The sequence below is a fragment of the Sander vitreus genome, chromosome 2 (assembly GCF_031162955.1).
Source record: "Sander vitreus isolate 19-12246 chromosome 2, sanVit1, whole genome shotgun sequence".
In the NCBI taxonomy this organism is placed as follows: Eukaryota; Metazoa; Chordata; class Actinopteri; order Perciformes; family Percidae; genus Sander; species Sander vitreus.
Window position 1 is genome coordinate 19,112,800 of NC_135856.1, and position 19,521 is coordinate 19,132,320.

The window sequence follows — 19,521 nt, forward strand, 5'->3', positions numbered from 1 at the left end:
TCGTGTCCCCCGTGTTATGCTTTCCTTAAAAGCCAACCCTGTTCTTTTCCTAAACCCAACCGTAGCTTTCTTCTCGCGATAACACGTTCTCGCGGTAACACGCCAAGTGGCGTGTAGGGTTTACGCCCGCTGTATACAGCGTGAGACATACACGCGGATAGCTCAAAATGCGTACAGATAACACACCACTTGGCTTAAGAAAGTCATCGATTCAACGTTGCAAATCAAATTCCAGACACATCCTAGTTGTTAGGCGCTATTGATATAGAAGCTGATGCAGTCCCTGCAGATATTTTACAGAATGATACATGTGCAAAACTTCCATCATACCTGCCATTGTTGAAAGTCTCCACAGTGAATGTTCTGAGCAGTTTGCTCTGAATGATGCGAGGACAGCCTTCCTCCTGCCCAACTGTATGTAAACATAAATCACAATTAGTTTGTGCTCTAGAGATGCATGTAGAAACACCTTTGACATGCATTTGATGAAGAGCAAACAACATTACTCACACTTGCGGGTGATGCTCTTCACATACATATATATATACATACACACATACATATATATACATATATACACACATATATATACACATACATATACACACATACATACATATATATATACATATATACACATACATACATATATATATATATATATATATATATATACATACACATATATATATACATACACACATATATATACACATATATATATATATATATATATACACACACACACACATATATATACACACACACATATATACACACACACACATACATACATATATATATACATACACACATATATACATATATACACACATATATACATATATACACACATATATACATACATATATACATATACACACATATATATATACACACACATATACATATACACACATATATATATACACACATATATATATATACACACACATATACATATATACACACATATACACATATATACACATATACATATATACACACATATACATATATACACACATATACATATATACATATATACACATATACATATATATATACTACACTATATATATATATATATACACACATACATATATATATATATACACACATACTATATATATATATATACACACATACATATATATATATATATACACACATACATATATATATATATATATATATATATATATATATATATATATATATATATATATATATATATATATATATATATATATATACACACACACACACACACACACACACACACACACACACACATATATACACTGCCTTTTGCTCTTACCTGGCTTCAGTGATTCCCAGGTCACGGTGCAGTAATGTGAGGTCACCAGTCATGCGATTCATATGCAGCAGCAGAGCCAGGGCGTAAGCTGCTAATTTGGCACGCATTGATGCTGACACTATGTTCTGGACCCTAGAATGAGGTAAGGAGAAAAAGTGAAATTAAGAGATGTATTTTTCGATAAAATCAATGCAACAACTATATTAGTAAGACCTATGTGTTATGACATAACACGGTTTCTTCAAGGATTGTTTTAAGCAGCGGGGTTAAGGTGTGGGTAGACTCGCGCTCGACACTGTGCACGGGCCTCCGTAGATGCCGTGCACCCTACGAGCGCGCAAGGAGACGTTTATGCTCAACGCATTGTTCGTTGCAGTACTCTTACTGAAATACAGCAAGGGACAATAACAGCCTCTTTGTTCATTGTATTCAGAAATGTAGGCAAGGAAAAGTAAAGCATTCTCATTCATTTTTAATATGAAGTTGCAAATTGAGGGGTGGCGGATGGGTAAAACACAGGATTTTCACCCAGTAAAGCAGGGATCGTGTCCCCCGTGTTATGTTTCCTTAAAGCCAACCCTGTTCTTTTCCTAAACCCAACCGTAGCTTTCTTCTCGCGGTAACACGCCAAGTGGCGTGTAGGTTTACGCCCGCTGTATACAGCGTAGACATACATGCGGATAGCTCAAAATGCGTACAGATAACACACCACTTGGCTTAAGAAAGTCATGATTCAACGTTGCAAATCAAATTCCAGACACATCCTAGTTGTTAGGCGCTATTGATATAGAAGCTGATGCAGTCCCTGCAGATATTTTACAGAATGATACATGTGCAAAACTTCCATCATACCTGCCATTGTTGAAAGTCTCCACAGTGAATGTTCTGAGCAGTTTGCTCTGAATGATGCGAGGACAGCCTTCCTCCTGCCCAACTGTATGTAAACATAAATCACAATTAGTTTGTGCTCTAGAGATGCATGTAGAAACACCTTTGACATGCATTTGATGAAGGCAAACAACATTACTCACACTTGCGGGTGATGCTCTTCTGCCGTGCCAGCTTGAGGAGCATAGAGAGGTAAAAGGCACAGCGTGCCGCCTTATCTCTGGCTTCACCCACAGTTGGCATGTTCTCCAGGTGCTTCACAACACACAAGCACCTTCAATAAAAAGTACAAAGTACCAAACAATTCAAATGCAATGCAGGAAACAAAATGTAGATTAATAAAATACCGAAGCAAGCGCGAGTCCTCCGTCACCCTACCCTGCGTCATCTCTCATCTTCTTCAGCTCCTCAGATGTGAGTGCTGCCATCTTGGAACCAGCCTGCTCCAAAGCTCCAAACTCTACTGGACTCAGGACTGTGGATATCAGTTTAAGGCTGGAGACCCAAACAAACAAGCTCAGCTGTAGCTTTCACCTCCAGCAATTATATCTGTTCCAATATCTACAGTTCAACACACGTACGTGCTGGCTTTTTTCTTGCAGAGTAAACAATAGGTAAAGATATCATGTTCAACTCAAAGTTCACCACTTTTATTTGCCTACAAAATGCTTTAAGAAACTGTTCTTGTATGTGGCATTTTCCATTTCCAACAGTCCTCACTCCCTATCCAATTCTTATCTTGATCTTCAGGCACACAAACACAGAAGGATACGATCATCAAATAGGTAGACATTCTCAGGTTTGTCAGCGCCTGCATTGCAAGGGGGTAGGTGGAGAGCCAGGTCTCCCTGGACCTCTGTCTCAGCTACTTCCTGTTGTAGAGCTGAGGAAAGAAAAAAGACGAACATTTTATATTAACAAATTGACACCAGAACAGAAAGACTATGTAGAGAGAAAAATGACAACTCAAGCAGCCAGTTATTTAACATAACCCTTGTCCTTCTTTATAAACCAACCTCTCCTCAGATGACTAATTGATGATTTTTAGACTACTGACTTTAATTTCCATGACTTCGTGTAGCTTACCTTCCAGACCCTTCTGGTCAATCACATTGTTGGCAGCCTTAGCCACTGCTTGGTGCAGGGTATCACTGCCCACCTGATTCAGCCTGCGGGAGCTCAGAGCTCTCTTCTGTTTGTTGGTGCCAAACGCCTCGATCAAAGAGTCAACCTAAAGAGAAAATGTTAACATAAGATTAAAACATCAATACCGAGTTCATTCTTATTGGAGACCAGTCTTCTCTTATTCTAAGAAAAACAGCACAAATCATCGCACCTTATCTCTGTAGGTCTGAGTAGTGTCCTTGGGCTTTGCGGTCTCTGTTGCGTCTCCCGGTATAACAGGTTGCATGTTAAAGAGCTGAGCACTGTGCACCTCCATTTGCATGGTCTGCCTGTTCAACACTCCTACATAATATCTAAACAGAAATATCACACGTATTACTGTAGGTAGTTACACAATGATACATCTCAAAATATGCTACATACTTGCAAAGGTTGTTGCATTTCAAGGACCCCGGCCCAAAATTATTTCCAACATAGCACAGTCTGTCTGATTCAGCAGCCTAGACAGAGTAAAGTATAAGCAACACAGTCATGAAAGTACTCCAAGTAGAGCAGCACAACCTAAACAACAAATTGTAGATGTACGGTAACGTAACAGTGCAAATGTATAGTACTGAGGATGAAGGCAGTCCATCTTTCTCACCATTATCCGCCTGCTCTTTTTCCTGGGGTTACTCTCATCTGCGTTCTTGTACATCGTGAAATCCAGTTTGTCTGCATTTTTGACACTGCCATTTGAAAAGCGGACTGAAACATAACGAGGACCTTGTCAATGCCTGCGTTTCATACCACCATAAACACATTTCGGAAGACATGCACGTTAAGTTTAATTAACGCAAGCAGCAACTAACAAGATACAACAAATTCAAGAAAACGTTTTTCTCACTCTGCTTACTACTGTGAAATGTAACTTCCTACACATGAGAATAACCTCAAACTTCACTCTGGCAAGCACAACACTGAACAACTAGCCCTGTTGCTAGCCCCCACGTGTGCAATTATAAACGGGTGTTTAAAATAGAGAACATAAGCACGACCCAGCATTTACTGACACAATTTAAATTAGAATATTCTTCTAATATGTTCGACAACGAACAAATGTGAGACAGTCACCAATAACAGCTTTTTCAGAGTCGCTCTCCTCTCCACAACACACCAACGAGCAGGTGGCAGCCATATTTGTTGTCATGAGTTTGATGCAAGAGGTTTCACTCCTTTGTACTTCCGTGTTCGCCAAGATTGATTTTGTTCTTAAACCACTTTGTGAAATTAGTTTCAGTAGCTGCAATTCTCAAGGTTTTATTTTACTATTGCATTATTATTCATACTTTTTTATGAATGCTAGTATTCATATTAGAAAGCCGTTTTAAAAAAAAGATATCAACAAACATAATTCAACAGCTAGATCAAAGTGCATTAGGTCTACACAAACTTAATTCCAAAATATAAAATATCTAAAAAAGGTCCTAGAAAAAAAGTATATATTAATAATTGTAAACAAATATCTACCCAATAAACAGTAAGTCAAAAAAGAAAGAAAAAACAGTAGTAATAAATAAGTAACAATTATTCAGGGGAATCATCATACAACTTTAAATACAAAAACACTAATAACACAATAATGTACAATGTACATACTCTACTCTTTGATAGTTTTTTGTCTGCAATAATCTACATATCATACGCTATGAAAGCCATTTATACTAGGGGAAGACCTAAGAAGTGTACTTTGTGTGAGCCTATTTAAAATGTAAAAAGTTTACAAAAGGTTGCACGTCCAGACAATAAATACTAGGTGATGGACAGAAAACCATGTAAAAGACAGAAAAATAGTCCACACAATAGATAATGCTCCCATGAACATATATTTTATATTGACCACCAAATATATCATGTTCATGTGAAATGTATCCATTAAAATATTGAGGTAAAGAGTAATTGTAACGGGCAATCATAAAATACAAATTTACACATACAAGAAGACAGTAGCAGAATGTTTTTCCACCGGGTAAACATCTTGCTTGTGCAATAACCCTGTAACACCACGCATCCACCTTGTTTTTAGCCACGTGTCTATTTCTGTGTATAGTACATTGAAAGCAACAAAAAGTCAAGAGCCCGAGTCAAATTCTTTGTACGTGTTTACTTGGACATTGAAGATGATTTTGATTCTGATTGACACTCTATAATCTTCATCTTGACCCTCTCTATAATCTTTGGATACACAGGCTCTGAGAAACAGCGACCCCCTGTGGGTGAAACGTATAGTTGCAGCCCTTCACCTCGGCGAGGTCACGGACATTAAAGTGAAGCACAGCGCCACCCTGTGAGTCTGCTTGGGAAAACCATAGACAGTATATAAGAAAAAAACCGTCTGAGTGTGATACATTTTTTAGAAATTATAACAAGTATGTCGGACCCGCATAGAGATTAACAGTCAGTCTTATTAATGGATCTTTTATCTGACTGTGCCTAGGGGTTACACTGACAGACGGTCACCGTGAGCTCACATCCCTGGCAGCTTTCGCCCCCATAGCCAAAACCGAAGGGGACGTGGGATGTAGCAGTAGAAATGTTACCCAGCTATTGCTATCTTTGATGGGGGTAAAAGCTGCTTCGATACAAACAAGCGGTCCAGCTAGGTGACCGTATGCTAAGTTGCTGCTTCTGCTGTAGCTAACTTTAGCCTCGTCAGTTTCTGGTCAAGGCCTCTTGATTCTGCTACGCTTTGGGAAATTCAAGGTAATGTTAGGTATTATTGGCTCTCTTGTCTCGCCGTCATAACAATAGAATGATATGCTAGTTTAGCTGGTCATGTGTTAGCCATCTAGACTTCTTATCTAACGGTAACGGTATTACACTGCAGAGAAACGTTGCACTCCGCGGCTAACGTTATGCCATGTAGTAGCTACGGTGTTGTCATTGCGTTTGTCACGGTAAACCTCATATTTTAAGCAACAGTAAACAGTTGGGAGTAACGATAGCTAAAGTGCGAGTTATTTCACAGCAACTTAGCAACAATAGCAAGGACTCAGCCCACTGTAAAACCTTGTTCTGGGTGCACACATTAACTATTTCACTGGAATTTGTGTAACGTTTAGGCCTTCTTTATCTGCTTGCTTCTGAATACCTCATAGATCAAGGAGCTCATAATAGACTACAGGAGAAATAAAACGGGCATTCCACCGCTAATCATCAGCGGGGACTGTGTGGGGAGGGTGGCGGACTTCCGCTTCCTGGGAGTCCACATTGAGGAGGGCCTGACCTGGAGCATGAACACCTCTGAGCTGCTGAAAAAGGCCCAGCAGAGACTGTATTTCCTGAGAGTTCTCAGGAGAAACAACATCACACAGAGACTGCCGGTGTCCTTCTACCGAGCCTCCATAGAGAGCATTTTGACATACTGCATGTGAGTGTGGTACAACAGCTGAACAGTGGCTCAGAGGAAAGCGCTCCAAAGGGTCATTAAACACCGCACAGAAGATCGTCGGCTGCCCTCTCCTTAGACTGGTAGAACTACACAGTTCCCGCTGTCTCAAACAAAGTCCAGAACATTCTAAAGGACACCTCCCACCGAGGCCGCCCCCTGTTCGAACTGCTACCGTCAGGTAGACGGTACAGATCCATCAGGGTAAAAACAAATAGATTCAAAAACTGTTTTTACCCAACTGCAATACCTAAACCAATGCTGCTAAATTGAAATGAACTGATAGTCCATTGAGGGATTGCGCAATAAGTGTGACTGTGTATGTAAGGATGTAAGGATGTATGTATGTATGTATGCCTGTTTATGCTGCTGTGTATGTATGCAGTTATGAATGCCTGTTGATGCTGCTTTTAGATGCTATGTATCATTTTATTCTTTTTTTTTTACTACTTTTGGTTATATCTTAATATTAAGAATGACGCACTGACGGGTCAGTACTTTGAAAATGTCGTTGTAAAAGTGACAATGACAATAAAGTTCTATTCTAAATCTGTAGGACCACCACTTATGCTTGTTTTCACCCCATCTCAGTTTTTGGTTATTTTGTCACTGTGTCCACATAACATTATCAACACCTTCACAAACAAAAGTGTCACATGAAAACCATCATCTGTGTGAAACCTCACTCTAACCCCACCTTTACTTCCATCTGTCCTGTACATACCCTCATTAAGGCCACCATCATCTTTACACTCTCTAAAGCTGCAACTAACACATATTTTCTTTATCAGTTAATCTGTGCATAGTTACCCAATTAATCAGTTAATCAATTAGTTTATGAAATATCAGTAAATAGTGAAAAGTGCTTATCAGTGTTTCCCAGAGCTCAAATGTGATGTCTTCAAACTGCTTGTTTTGTCCTACCAACAATCTAAACACAAATATGTTAAGTTTTCTATGACAAATCATTAAATGTTTGGCTTTTTTTGACAAATGATTTAAACCTTTATCAAAACTGCTGTCGATAAATATCACTTGACTAATGGCATCAGCTTTGATTTTTCACGTTAGATTTTTTTTCCTCTACCGCCTTCAACCTTTGCCTGCCTCTGTCTTTAGGACCATGGATTTCCCGGGCCACTTCCAGCAGATCTTTCAGCAGCTCAACTATCAGCGTGTCCACGGTCAGCTGTGCGACTGTGTCATCGTGGTTGGCAGCAGACACTTCAAGGCCCACCGCTCGGTGCTGGCAGCCTGCAGCACCCACTTCAGAGCCCTGTTTACGGTTGCAGAGGGAGATTCTAGCATGAACATGATCCAGTTGGACAGCGAGGTTAGGACCTTAATAATACTGTGAAAAAAGAGGGCATTCATTACATTAATGTTTGTAGTCATGCATGGATGAGTCAGATAGTGATCAGAGGTAGGAGTTGAGGAGAGAGTGAGTCTTCAACTTCAGATAATCATAGAAGTGATAGCTTTAAAGTAAAAACAGATTTTTGTTTAACTCTGGGTTGCTACTGTTTCAAATAGTGGCAACAAGATGAATCAACTTCCTGTGTACTTGCAGGTGGTGACAGCTGAAGCTTTTGCTGCTCTGGTGGACATGATGTACACCTCAACACTGATGCTGGGGGAGAGCAATGTCATGGATATGCTCCTTGCAGCCTCACATCTGCACCTCAACAACGTAGTCAAGGCCTGCAAACACTACCTGACCACGCGTACCCTGCCCATGTCCCCCTCGTCCGACAGAAGCACCCATCATCACCCTCAGCTGGAGCAGCAGAGGCACAGGCAGCAGCAGCAGCAGCAAGTAGCAGATTTAGCAGTGAACCCTACTCTAGCAGCTAATGCTAACCTTGCAGCAAACACGGCCACATCCAAGTTGCAGCGCTCCTTCCTCTTGCAGCAGCTGGGGCTTAGCTTGGTGAGCTCTGCTTTGGGTGGGATGGAGGAGGACAGAGTTGGAAATGTAGTTGGCAGTAGTGGGGTCGAACAGAGAGCCTCCTTCCCAATCCGACGCTTCCAAAAACGCAAGCCCTCCCTGGCCCTGTCAGAGGAGAGACCCAGGCAAAGGCAGCGCCCCTCGGCTCCTAACTTAGGGCTGTTAGGAGAAGCAGGGCTGAACGTAGAGCGAGAAGAAGGAGCACTGCGCTCCCCCGACTCCCACAAGATGGAGGATGAATCCAAATTGGATGCCACTATCACTGGGCTAGTAGGGGTGTCACAAGATGATCCTCAGATGCCCAGCCAGTCAGACAGTGGGCACTGTGAGGAGGACTTGGGTAGAATGCAGGGAGGGGTGAGGAAGGAAGAGGACATGGAAGACCAGGACCACCAGGTCAACAGAGCAGGTGGGAAGAACAAAGCGGGGACAGAGGAGGAGGAGGCAGAAGAACAGGAACAGAAGGTAAAGTTGTAGCTGGATTTATTGTTGTTGACATAGTAAGTGACTCTCATTAAGCCGTGCAGAACATTTGTATCCTAAATCTCGTACTTTAATTTGATGAGGTTCGCTGGCATGTGTGTTCCAAGTCAGAGTCTTAAAACTCTTAACTGCACAAACCTGTTGTCATAAATTCCCTATTTCTACCTGATAAATGCCACCCATTCATGAGCAGGTGCGTATTCAATAGAAGCATAGCTTCAATGGAAGGAATTGAGCAGTGTCAGTTGTCTTGTTATGGGACCCAAAACAAATTAGAATATAATACGTACATGTCATTAGAGCTGTACTGTAACAGATATGATTTGACATTAAGTTAGGTGCTTAAAAAACATTTTGCCAAAGCAAAGCAGTCAAGGGGACATGCCAGTCATGGAGATGGATACAAGCAAATTACAATGTAGGTGAAGATGGAACACTGCCTGGTCCAACAGAGGATGATCCCTGGGACGGCGACTTGTGTAAAGAGCTCAATGGTGTTTTTTGCCTCCAACGGCGCCTTCCAGGCAGCTAACCATAACCATTGCCGCGCTGCCTGGGAGGAGACGTTGGGGGCAAAAAACAGCAAAGACCATGTAAAGACCCTGAGGCAGCTTTCACAGTGTGAGAATCTTCCTCTATAAAAACTAAAAATAGAAATGCTCTCACTCAAACCTTTCAGTAAATCTGCAAGACATGGTGATGATATGGTGAACAGAATATTAATGTTGTAACCTATTTAAACTGCACATTTATTTAGATGAATGTATTATAATTCTTAAGTCAAACAAGTGTTTTTTTCCCACTGGCTAACACTTGAAATGATGACAGCACTTGCAAATGACAATGTATTACCAAATGCATTCATTTCATTCTACCTCTTCACTTAATATTTAATTTAACTCTAATTATTTTCACAAAATGAACTATACTACTGATAAAATGGAAGACTGTGGGTAGATAATAGAGAATAAATATGAAATAAATTAGAAAATGTCCAAACAGACAACAATCTCTAAACAGACAGATAAACACACTTGGATTTAAGTCAAATATTTATTGGAAGCTTGTTAACTAAATATTTAGTTAACCGTGAATGTGAGTTTTCTTAAATCACTCATATGTGCCATTAAAGAAAAAAATAAATCTGTTTGTACAAGTTCTTGAATGAGGCTTACTGACAATCACAAAAGCATTTAACACACATGTAAATGTAAAATTATGCTGCTCTAGTTTAGCTGCTGTCTAAAGAATGTAAATCTCCTTTGGCCTGAGATGAAACTCCTCCTTTGCTCCACATAGGTGGTGGTTAAACGAGAGCCGCTAAGTTCGCCTGAGCCGACTGATGAAATCAGTGACGTGACATCGCAGGCTGAGTCCGGAGGCCAGGAGGAGGAGAAGGCGGAGCTGAGCCCAGAGAGCAGTGACCGCAGCTTCACCGCTGAGCCCCAACACAGCTCTGACTCTCTGCTGCAGCCGCTCCTCAAGAGCAGCATGGGAGACGGCGCCGGAGTCGAAGGAAGTTTTGGCTGTAATAGCGGACTGGGTGCCAAACCGGATTTTAGTATATCTAGCTTCCTCAGCCCTAAGGATTTTGGACGTGGCGGGGCAGGGTTGGTAGCTGGAGAGGATGACCTCCCCAACACAACAACTGGCGATGCAGTAGCACACCACTTCCTCCTCAGACAGGAAGCTGCTGGTTCATCAGGCTCTGCTTCTTCCTCTCTTGTGAAGTCGGGTCCGCTCGGTGGCGAGAGTCGCAACAGTTTTGGAGACAACCTACACGCGGATTCTCTATTCCTCCGCCCCCTGCATGATGGTTTAGGGAACCCTAGAGGAAGTGGGGAAAGTGGTAGTGGAGGGGGAGATCCCTTTGGTTTGGACTTCCAGCGCTCTAGTCTAGGTCTTCACTCCCTGGGGCGACCATCACGAGGAGCAGGGGGAGTGACTGCCGCTGCTCTGGGTTACCCAGGTTACAGACGTATTGCTCCGAAAATGACCACTGGCATGGGAGGTGAAGACGGAGTGGGCGGTGTTCTCCAGGATGCTGCCTCTTCCTCCTCAAGTCTGGCAAGTCCTCTGCTTCTAAACGAGAGCGGTGGATATGAGATGAACAATGGCAGGCCCACCTCCCTCCCCCCTCAGCTTACCCGAGCTTCAGCAGACGTCCTGTCAAAGTGCAAGAAGGCTCTGTCGGAGCATAATGTCTTGGTGGTTGAGGGAGCTCGGAAATACGCCTGTAAAATCTGCTGCAAAACCTTCCTCACCCTGACTGACTGCAAGAAACACATCCGCGTCCACACAGGAGAGAAGCCCTACGCATGTCTCAAGTGTGGAAAGCGCTTCAGCCAGTCCTCCCACCTGTACAAGCATTGCAAGACCACCTGTTTGCGCTGGCAGAACAGTAACATGTCCAATGCCCTGCTGTAGGACTAAGGTCACAGTGCAGCGGGGCGACCGGATGAATACATTAGGAATCAGTGATGGGCTGTATTTAAAATCCCAAAAAATGTTTAGATTTTTCTGAAGCTGTGACAGAGCAGCTGGATCTGATCAGCTGTTCTGTCCTGATGACAGACCAAAGATAGGGATGATAATGTAATCATACATCTTCTTTTGCAGGAGAGACCCACACTATCAAGTCAGCTAAACACATTTAGAAAGATTATATGGATGCAGGACAGGCAAAGGGGCCACATTTGTTACAATGGATTCGTCATAGACAACCATGCATATACACTGTATACTCCCCTGTTGTAATCATGAGTGTATTATGAGGATTTTCCATCAGTGTCAATGCATGCAGCCTACGGACTTCGCATAATATGATCCGGGACAGTCTCGGCTTTTTGAAAGTTGCTACACTGTGAGCTTAATTGTCTTTCTAAAAGGTATCATGTGGGCCCTCTTGCTGTTAAGTGAAATTTAGTTTTGTTGATTCCCCAGTGCTGAACATCTGTAGTTTATGGAACGCTTATTGAAGCAAATTTGAGTGTCTGTGAAAGTGTTTGCAGATGACAGGCAGCTGTGCAGCACCAACATTAAGAACAAATATTATATAAAATAGTGTGCTTATGTGTCGATTTTTAATCGCGCATTCGCTAAACATGTAGCAGCATCCCACATCAGACTGTTGAGTTGTTGTAATCGTGCATAATGACTGTGCCTTGTTCTGTGCAAGGCAGTCATATAGACAGGACTAACTGATTCAGATTCAATTTGTGCGCCAGATATAATGCCTGTTAAGTACTCAAAACTATTAATGGTTGTGTGCTCTTGATAGTCTGCTGTACAAAAAGGTGGAAAGATTCAGTCCTGTGAGGTGGGCCGATGTAATGCTGAAATCTGTCACTTTTTGCAAGTTCAACAGACAGTTCAACCTTTCTCAATAACTGATAATGGATAGTTATACATATTCAACAACCATCAAGTCAGGTCAGTGTTTTTCCTCTGTAGTTGCCTTTCAGTCCAAGCACCTTTGAATTACCATCATCAGAAGTGTTGCTGAGCTCAGTTCAAATTGAGAAAGTGTCAACTTGGAGCATTGTTTTATTAAAAGCTGGGAAAAATCTGCATTCACTGGGCCTTGCAGCATTTTTTGCATTATATCGCCATTTTTTTACCGAGATAACAACTTCACAGGAAAATGCGCTGTAAATGCACCTTATTTTATGTCATGATGTGCAAGACTTGCACATTTGTTTTGTGATTTTCAATTATTATTATAGGTATTTAGCGACTTTACTGTCTTATTGGTTACTGACTGTGAACTGTGAACATTTCAGCTGCGGTCAACAAGTGTACTGACCGTCCAGACATTAGCCAAGTTTCCCTGGTCGCCGGTGTTGTTGTGTGTCTGTTTATTAAAAGGGTAATGAAGTTTTCGCTGAGAGGCAATGTTGTCTGAAGAAAAATGTCTAGTTTGCTGAGGTACAGCATATGTTGAAAAGTGCTTTAGAAATGTAAATATTACACATTTGTGGTTGATTTAATCATATTTCTCTTGGAGGAGAGACAAAACAAACTCTTAAAGAACTAAAAATGGTGTATAAGTTTGCTACTGTACTTGATGTCAGTGCTTTATACATGTCTCTTTATACATCTAATGTTGCATCTTTTACAAAAGCACTTAGACAAATCGTTCTTTTTATAATATGTTTACTAGAATGTTGAACTATGTGAAAACGTTGCTGTTTTGCAATTATCCAACTCTACCAGCTCTCGGGGTTTTTTGCTTCTTTACAGAACCATCAGGATGAGTTTGCAAGCTAAAGGTTGTAGCATTTTTGCTGGCAGGTGATCTATAACACGATTTCCACAGTTTGTGAAATGCACATACACAAAAATTAAAAAATAATTTGACAGGGTCTCCTGTCATGTTAATTTCAGGAGTTTTAGCTGTTTTGTATGTAACTTAATGTCTGCCTGTAACTTGGTTACTGTAGGTATGATAACTGTTTCAATTGGCGATTTGCGTAAGATTTAAAGATAACAGACATGCTGTGAAGGAATATAAATTTGCAGCTCATAGAAAATGACGTATAAATGATTTGCCTGACTCCTGCGTTGTTGTGAATGAGATCGGCTTCATTAGGAGACCGTTGGTTGATTGAAATCAGTGTTCATGCAGTGTTCTGTTTGAGTTCTGTTTTCTGAACCAAAATGAAAAAAATACGTTTGCCTTTGTGTATGCTTAATTGCTTGCTGTGTTGCGTCACCTACACTTCCAATGAGAAACACATTGTCATTGCTTTAATTTCTAGTCGGCACCTTATTGTACTGTACAGTCATTATTACACTGTTAGCCCGTACACAATTACATGTCTTTTATGTTAATGGGTAATCTTGACTTTTTTACTTCAGAAGAATAATCGCCTTGTAGGATGTTTATCCCTGTAAACATAAGCTAACAAACCATTTGCCCTGTAATTCTTGTCACCGTGGAATCAATAGTAAAGTCGTTGAAGCTTGGCCACCGAATTTAAAATGATCACTGATCTCAAATCTGTTTCTCTGTGTTGCTTACTGACATTCAGCCTCCTCCACACTCTGGAAAGAGGGATATGCTCTTGAGAAATACAGAGTTGTAGGGGAGAAATGGCTTCCACGCAGTGGTCTGTTAAGGATTATTATGGTGCTGTCTTCGAAAGCTGTTGCATAAACAAGTAATGTGAATCTCTGAAAAATGCACTGACTGTATTACCCCTGTATAAATATGCCAAATGTTAAAATACATTAAAAGACCTAAATTGATTATGAAAGTCACTGCCTTATGCTCTCTAGCTTGAAAAGCTGGGCTTTTGTTGATATGCCAAATCTGAAGTGTTTCTGTGTTTTCTTCTGTATACCTAACAGTGTAACCATGAGAGGACTAATTGTATGTTTGTCTCTTTACTGTTGAAGGCTATTAAGATTGTAAAGTATGTTCAGTTGTCATATAGACTGAATAAAAAAACATTGAAATTCAAGTTTTGTTGCTGTTGACATTTTTATGAAATATGAGCTGAAGTGACAGAGGTTATACAAAAATAAGACAAAATGTAATGTTATTGTACATATTGAGTTGACTGAGGAATTAAAACCTAAGCAAATAAGGAAGCATACCATTAAAAACTTCCAAGTTGTGGTTTTATTTTAATCTTCTAAAGAATAATTATGAGTTGAACTGATGGTCCTGTAATCAGCCGGAGTGGAGCAGTTTATTCTTACAGTTTGAGTTCTTTGATCATCGTCTCACCCCGCAGGCCGAGGAGGAGGTTGTTTGCTGCCAGGGCAGACATGGCATTACGGGTAGTATAAGAGGCACTAGCAATATGCGGGAGAATCACTGTGGGAGGAGAGAATTTAAAAAGATAGGCAGTGAAAATTGAGCTCAGTGACAACAAGTTGGCCTTAATAGTGTTACTTGAAAACCAACTATTTTTCAGGCAGTTTAAGCCCTAATAAGTCTGAGACTCACCGCAGTTTTTGAGGGTAAAGAGTGGGTGGCTTGTGGGCAGGGGCTCAGGAACAGTGACATCTAACCCAGCTCCTGCAATCTGCCCAGTGGACAGAGCCTCATACAGGTCTTCCTGGTTCACCACACCACCTCTGACACAACAGAATGACCAGAATTACAGACACCCAGGAAAAACAGATAATGTACTCATGGCCAGATTTGAGGAAACTTGATGTGCATCTTAGTCAAGTCTTTCATTACGAGGATATTCTGTAAAATATGTGTTAAACTCATTCGATGTGTGTTTGCGTTTAGGATAAGGGTACCTGCTTGTGTTGATAAAGATGGAGGTGTTTTTCATCTTGGAAAAGAGGTCTTTGTTGCAGATCTCCTTTGTTTCCGGTGTTAAAGCACAGCACACAGCCAGGAAATCTGACTGCTTTGCCATCTCGTTGAAAGAGACTAGAACAAGAGACGGTGCCATTGATGTTATTACATTAAAATAAAAGGCTGACAGCAAATTCTCATTACAATATTTAATTTCTTCGAAATAACAACATACTAGCATATTGAGTATCTCTGAAATCAGGATGTGAAAAGTCTCTTTGACTAGCCAATGGAGTAAATCATTATTAAAGGTACGGTAGGTGAAACTTATAAAACTAACTTTCTGTCATATTTGCTGAAACTGACCCTATGTTCGAGTAGACCTACATGAAGCAGGTAATTTAAAAAAAACTCTGGCTCCTCTGGCACCATCTACAGCCTGTAGTGCGATTTGCAAAAATCCACAGCTCCCTGTTCAGCTGCACCAATCAGGGCCAGGGGAGGTGTCTAACTGTGTGTCAATTGGGCTTTAGCAGAAAAGGAGGAGGGACTGAGAAGTTGTTGAAGTCCTGGATCTTCCCAATCCTACCTACAGCACCTTTAAACCACTTCACCATCCACCTTGTTTACAGTGCATGCATTGTGCATGATTATAACTGATATGTTATATGATTATAACAATAAAAAATGACAGACATTTTAGTGACCACAAATATATAATGCTTACCATACTCTGCATTAATGATACTGGCCAGCTCAGGCCTGGGGGCCACATCTGTGTAGATGAACTTCTTTACTTTGAAAGGTGCCAGACGGTCAGCGATAGCCACCCCTTAGAGCACAAAGACACAGTGTAAGAAGTATTGGATTTACAGAAATGGCAGTTTGATGTTAAGCTAATGTGACTGTTGTGTGTAGTGTTTCGGATAGTCTATGCTCACCAATCCTCCCCAGGCCCAGGATACCCACAGTGCTGTTGGCCAGCTCGTGTCCACACAGCCACAGAGTTCTCCATGTGCCCCAGCCACCACTGACACAAGAGAGACAGAGAATTTAACCTTTGACCCCAAAGTGGTGTGTGTGTGTGTGTGTGTGTGTGTGTGTGTGTGTGTGTGTGTGTGTGTGTGTGTGTGTGTGTGTGTGTGTGTGCGTGTGTGTGTGTGTGCGTGCGTGCGTGTGTGTGTAACATTACGTCTTGGCTTCATGTGTGGCCTCTATGAGTCTCCTGGAGGTAGTGAGCAGCAGAGCCACAGTCAGCTCAGCCACAGCATCAGTCAGAACATCAGGAGTATAACCCACACGGATTCCTCTGGGGAAAAAAAAATAATACACACAAAGTTACACACAATATTATATGCACATGTCAGTCACGCCACTCCTTTATGTGTCTTAAGGAAATAGAAAGATAAGAATCACCTTTTCTTCAGCTCCTCCAAAGAGAGATGGTCAAAACCCACGGACATAGTACTGAGGACCTTCAGGTTTGGACCTGCAGGACATAACAAACACACACATACATTGGAGAGGGCTTTCATTTCATTCATCATTCAACTGACTCAAAGACTGTCCTCAGACCTGCAGCATCCAACAACTCTGCATCAATCTTCTCTGTCAGCACGCAGACCAGACCATCAACACCTTTAACCTTCTGCAGGAGCTCTTTCCTGGGTACGGGGACATCATCTGAGTCCCACAGCTCAAACTGCACCCTGGGAAAACATAAACCATGGCAGAAGATCCAAATAAAATGTTCTTAATTATTCACAGAAAGGAATTAATTGGTTACTAAAGCTTCCGTGAAAGCTCCTACTAAGATATACTGTATCCCAAACTATATCGCTTTATAGAAATACTGGGACTTTAAGGTGCAGTGAGACATTTCTTCATCTCATCATGCTGTGGGAGAATACTCTTTAGGCTACCAGTCTTATCTGACTGACCTAAGGGCAAACATTAGCAGTCCTGTTTACCCTAAGTAAATGATGAACTTTACAAAGCAGACCATTCAAAAAAAGTATCACAGTCACATCAGGTACATGTATCAGATTCTATATAAATATATATATATATATATATATATATATATATATATATATATATATATATTTTTTTAAGTGACTTAACAAGACTCACTGTCCAGATTCACGGAGGATCTTCAGGCCCTCGGGTGGGATCTGTCGGGTGACATACACCCGTGGCAGGGTTGACATCTTCCTCTGCACGTTGCTTGTTAGACCCCCACTGATATTTAAAGGAGTAACAGCGATCCACTGGAGCCGACGCAGTGCCATACGACTGCACCACATTTCCAGGGAGGAGTAAATCTGTGGGCAGGTGAGATGACAGTGTTACTTTGGAGTTCAGAGTCTGTTGTGTGCATGTGCAGGATTTTGGCCTATTTCAGGGGGAGGTTCCTGTGTGGGTCTTTGACCAATATGATTAGAGGGAGGGTGTCTCTAAAGTCTGAAGTTGAGAGATTTTCTCTTTCACACAAACACTCACTCACACACACATGCACACACACACACACGCACACACACACATAGTGCGTGGCACTATCTTTGTGGGGACTCGTCATTGACATAATGCATTCCCTAGCCCCTTACCCTAACCTTAACCATCACAACTAAATGCCTAACCTTAAATCTTACCCTTACCCTAACCTAATTCTAACCCTAATCCTAAAACCAAGTCTTAACCCTCAAACAGCCCTTTAAAGTTGTGGGGTCCAGCATTTCGACGGACCCCACAACCCCCTCCCCCAGCTTTTGGACCCCACGAATATAGTTAAACAAGAACACAAACACACACACACACACACACACACACACACACACACACACACACACACACATACACACACACACACACACACACACACACACACACACACAAACACAGAGACACAAATTTCACAAATATATTAAAGACAGCGGTAGACCTTCCAGAATGGGAGTCAGTAGGATGTAAATATTTCACTGGCTGTTGACCTTTGTTTCTTTAAACATTGTTTTGTTTCTGTTCTGTCTCTCTGGCTGGGACTAGTTCAGCAATCTGTCTTTACTTTGTCAACTAGCGCTAAGTTTGAAAAAAAAAAAAAAAAAAGTAAGTTACCAAAAAATATACAGTATATATATATATATATATATATATATATATATATATATATATATATATATATATATATATATAATATATTTTAAATAGTTTTTTGAGTATTTGGATTCTGGCATTGATCAATAGCATGAAAATATATTTTAAATCATTCTTTAAAACAATGAATAATGGTTTGCTTGCTGACCATTGAGTTTCAGAATCATATCATTGTATCAATGAGATAAGAAGATTGATAAACAAACAAATGCCTTTGTCGGTATCATCATGAAAATCTAAAAGACACTGCTTGCTCGACGACTGATTCTCCTCAGACTGAAAGAGACTATACCACTTCTTCTTAAATGCTGGTTCAGGGAGGCACACTTCAAATCCAAACAGCTAAAATATCCCAAGGCTCATCATCCAGAAACGTTTTATAGGATGGCAACCTTTTCTGTCCTATTTTCACACCTCTTTTAATGTCATTAATCCGTACATTGTATCAGGGTACACCCCCAAGTAAACCTTTCTTTCATTTCTCTTTAGTTTAGAACAAACAATAGAGTACATTATGCTATACTGTCTACTCAAGAAATGAGTGTGTGAAATCGAGTACTATTTCAGTAATCTTAGACAAATTAATATGATTGAGAAGATATGAGTTTATTTATTTATTTGTATTAGTATTATTATTATTTTATTTATGTATTTTGAATAGTGTACATGTATTAGATATTCTGATCCACACTCCATACCAAGAAGAAGAAGAAGAAGAAGAAGAACCACTCGTTTCTCTCATGGATTCTTTTTTTGGATTTAGTTTGGATAAATTGATTAGTATAGAAGATTTTTGATTACAGTAAGAGAACGGTTTCTCTCTACATGAGGACCATGGATCCATGCACTGCAGGAGTTAACTAACTAACTAACTCCAGAAGATGGCAGTAGTGCAGCATTGAGGATGCAACCTG

The 19,521-nt window shown here is 40.8% G+C and overlaps 3 protein-coding genes and 1 long non-coding RNA gene across 5 annotated transcripts in view; 1 reads left to right on the forward strand and 3 right to left on the reverse strand.

The window, feature by feature from the left end:
• Nucleotides 1-530, reverse strand: part of LOC144529899 (uncharacterized) — a 983-nt gene extending 453 nt beyond the window's left edge. The window contains exons 1-2 of the long non-coding RNA XR_013503062.1: nucleotides 511-530; nucleotides 331-412 (exon numbers count right to left, since the gene is read on the reverse strand). This is a non-coding gene — a long non-coding RNA (uncharacterized LOC144529899). The remainder of the gene's footprint in view (nucleotides 1-330; nucleotides 413-510) is intronic.
• Nucleotides 1-4,532, reverse strand: part of polr1e (RNA polymerase I subunit E) — a 10,448-nt gene extending 5,916 nt beyond the window's left edge. Inside the window, exons 1-10 of the mRNA XM_078259712.1 lie at nucleotides 4,448-4,532; nucleotides 3,978-4,081; nucleotides 3,758-3,834; nucleotides 3,546-3,687; nucleotides 3,296-3,440; nucleotides 2,982-3,092; nucleotides 2,588-2,684; nucleotides 2,353-2,483; nucleotides 2,174-2,255; nucleotides 1,322-1,453 (exon numbers count right to left, since the gene is read on the reverse strand). Coding sequence (XP_078115838.1) covers nucleotides 1,322-1,453; nucleotides 2,174-2,255; nucleotides 2,353-2,483; nucleotides 2,588-2,684; nucleotides 2,982-3,092; nucleotides 3,296-3,440; nucleotides 3,546-3,687; nucleotides 3,758-3,834; nucleotides 3,978-4,081; nucleotides 4,448-4,523 — 1,097 coding nt within the window. The 5' untranslated portion in view covers nucleotides 4,524-4,532. The remainder of the gene's footprint in view (nucleotides 1-1,321; nucleotides 1,454-2,173; nucleotides 2,256-2,352; nucleotides 2,484-2,587; nucleotides 2,685-2,981; nucleotides 3,093-3,295; nucleotides 3,441-3,545; nucleotides 3,688-3,757; nucleotides 3,835-3,977; nucleotides 4,082-4,447) is intronic.
• Nucleotides 4,533-5,643: 1,111 nt separating this feature from the next.
• On the forward strand, nucleotides 5,644-12,551 carry zbtb5 (zinc finger and BTB domain containing 5). 2 transcript variants are annotated; one of them, XM_078259735.1, is made up of 5 exons: nucleotides 5,644-6,076; nucleotides 6,472-6,965; nucleotides 7,881-8,094; nucleotides 8,332-9,174; nucleotides 10,492-12,551. In XM_078259735.1, exons 3-5 carry the CDS (start codon nucleotides 7,885-7,887, stop codon nucleotides 11,617-11,619), a joined length of 2,181 nt encoding a protein of 726 aa, XP_078115861.1. In that variant the 5' UTR covers nucleotides 5,644-6,076; nucleotides 6,472-6,965; nucleotides 7,881-7,884; the 3' UTR covers nucleotides 11,620-12,551. The 2 variants fall into 2 exon arrangements, with proteins under 2 accessions (XP_078115861.1, XP_078115851.1); XM_078259725.1 differs by lacking the exon at nucleotides 6,472-6,965.
• Nucleotides 12,552-14,671: 2,120 nt separating this feature from the next.
• On the reverse strand, nucleotides 14,672-17,774 carry grhprb (glyoxylate reductase/hydroxypyruvate reductase b). The gene is made up of 9 exons (XM_078259750.1): nucleotides 17,588-17,774; nucleotides 17,030-17,163; nucleotides 16,871-16,943; nucleotides 16,647-16,763; nucleotides 16,396-16,484; nucleotides 16,182-16,286; nucleotides 15,454-15,589; nucleotides 15,149-15,279; nucleotides 14,672-15,016 (listed from the first exon to the last, which is right to left on the reverse strand). Exons 1-9 carry the CDS (start codon nucleotides 17,758-17,760, stop codon nucleotides 14,895-14,897), a joined length of 1,080 nt encoding a protein of 359 aa, XP_078115876.1. The 5' UTR covers nucleotides 17,761-17,774; the 3' UTR covers nucleotides 14,672-14,894.
• Nucleotides 17,775-19,521: the final 1,747 nt, after the last annotated feature.

What these genes read in the sequence shown, in the direction of transcription:
- zbtb5 (XM_078259735.1), top strand. Translation starts at nt 7,885, where the DNA reads ATGGATTTCCCGGGCCACTTCCAGCAGATCTTTCAGCAGCTCAACTAT. An exon ending in TGATCCAGTTGGACAGCGAG is followed by an intron (nt 8,095 to 8,331) that starts GTTAGGACCTTA and finishes GTGTACTTGCAG; the next exon opens with GTGGTGACAGCTGAAGCTTT. An exon ending in CAGAAGAACAGGAACAGAAG is followed by an intron (nt 9,175 to 10,491) that starts GTAAAGTTGTAG and finishes TGCTCCACATAG; the next exon opens with GTGGTGGTTAAACGAGAGCC.
- grhprb (XM_078259750.1), bottom strand. Translation starts at nt 17,760, where the DNA reads ATGTGGTGCAGTCGTATGGCACTGCGTCGGCTCCAGTGGATCGCTGTT. An exon ending in ATCCTCCGTGAATCTGGACA is followed by an intron (nt 17,164 to 17,587) that starts GTGAGTCTTGTT and finishes ATGTTTTCCCAG; the next exon opens with GGTGCAGTTTGAGCTGTGGG. An exon ending in TTGGAGGAGCTGAAGAAAAG is followed by an intron (nt 16,764 to 16,870) that starts GTGATTCTTATC and finishes TTTTTTCCCCAG; the next exon opens with AGGAATCCGTGTGGGTTATA.